At 42.0% G+C, this 1772-nt stretch overlaps 1 protein-coding gene across 1 annotated transcript in view; it reads right to left on the minus strand.

Moving 5' to 3' along the window:
- Positions 1–1772, minus strand: part of FBXO28 (F-box protein 28) — a 53201-nt gene that overhangs the window by 7775 nt on the left and 43654 nt on the right. The window contains exon 6 of the mRNA XM_012000983.1: positions 1129–1324. Coding sequence (XP_011856373.1) covers positions 1129–1324 — 196 coding nt within the window. The remainder of the gene's footprint in view (positions 1–1128; positions 1325–1772) is intronic.

The following is a 1772-nucleotide window of genomic DNA, read 5'->3' on the forward strand; positions in this document are numbered from 1 at the left end:
TTGAGCCACCGCGCCCGGCCCCATTCTGCTTTTCACTTTCAGTATAATAGAAAATGAATTCAGTAAATTACACAAGGATGCTTTATCATAAAATATGCTTTGCTAGATAATTTTGCCCAACTGTAAGCTAATGTAAGTGTTCTGAGCATGTTTAAGGTAGGTTAGGCTAAGCTATGATGTTTGGTAGGCTCGTGTATTAAGTGCATTTTTTGACTTACAATATTTTCTACTTATGACGGGTTTATCAGGATGTAATCCCATTGTAAATTAAGGAGCATCTGTACGTAACTTCTCACTTGTAATTCTATTACTTTTTTTTTTTTTTTGGAGACAGGGTCTCACACCTCAGCTTCCTGAGTAGCTGGGGCCACAGGCATGCGCCACTAACACCCAGCTATTTTTAAACTTCTTTGTAGAGATGGGGGTTTCCCTATGTTTCCCGGGCTGGTCTTGAACTCCCGGGCTGAAGCAATCTTTCCGCCTCAGTCTCCCAAAGTGCTAGGACCACAGGCGTGGGCCACTGCGCCTGGTCCAGCAATCCTGTTTCTTTTTTTTTTTTTTTGAGATAAGAGTTCTGCTCTTGTTGCCCAGGCTGGAGTGCAATGGCGTGAATCTGGCTCACTACAACCTCTGCCTCCCCGGTTCAAGTGATTCTTCTGCCTCAGCTTCCAGAGTAGCTAGGATTACAGGTGTGCGCCTCCATGCCCAGCAAATTTTTGTATTTTTAGTAGATACAGGGTGGTCTCGAACTACTGACCTCAGTCAGGTGATCCACCCACCTTGGCCTCTCAAAGTGCTGGGATTACAAGTGTGTCCCACCGTGCCTGGCCGGGCCCAGCTATTCTATTTCTAATATGTTTATTGTAAGTCAATATGGATATGTGCAAAGATTTAGTCACAAGACTGCTCAGATTGTTCTTGAGTAAGCACTGAAAAGCTAGAAACAAGAAATGTGCCTAACTAGTGGATCAGTTGTGTAAGTTATGGTTGATAATCCAATCTCATTAAAAATGATGCTGCCAATAAACAACTACTAACACAGAAAAGTTCAAGACACTTGATTAAGTGGAAAAAAACCAGAAATAAGTTACAAAATTATGTACAAACATGATTATAAAGTAGAGGTACCTGGAGGAGAGCCCATGAGTCTTCCAGAAACATCTGACCCTGGTAATTTCCTCTTTAAAATTGGAACAATCTTTTCATCAAAGTACTCCATTGCCATAGAGGATATATCCCTTAATTCTTGAAGTACTTCATGAGCTCGCTGAGGGGCTCTGGTAGAATTGACGTATCTCAACACGCGATAAATCTCATCAATCACCTTAAAATAATGAATTCTCATTAGCATTTTAGATTTTTCTTTTTTAATAAAGAAAACAGCTAAACAGGCAGAGAAGTAACTGCTTGTTCTGCAATTCCAGTAGAGACCTGTAGGGTGATTTAAGTGATGTACTGGCCACTGAAGAATATTGCTATTTACAACACATGGCTTTTGGGCTTGTTACAGTACTTTTTTTTTTAGATGGAGTTTCGCTCATTGCCCAAGCTGGAGTGCAGTGGTGCAATCTCAGCTCATTGCAACCTCTGCCTCTGGGGTTCAAGCAATTCTCTGCCTCAGTCTCCTGAGTAGCTGGAATAACAGGTGCCTGCCATCACGTGTGGCTAATTTTTTGTATTTTTAGTAGAGACGGGTTTCATGTTGTCCAGGTTGGTCTCAAACTCCTGACCTCAGAATCCACCCGCCTTGGCCTCCCAAAGTGCAGGGATTA

The sequence above is a fragment of the Mandrillus leucophaeus genome, unplaced genomic scaffold (assembly GCF_000951045.1).
Source record: "Mandrillus leucophaeus isolate KB7577 unplaced genomic scaffold, Mleu.le_1.0 Scaffold645, whole genome shotgun sequence".
In the NCBI taxonomy this organism is placed as follows: Eukaryota; Metazoa; Chordata; class Mammalia; order Primates; family Cercopithecidae; genus Mandrillus; species Mandrillus leucophaeus.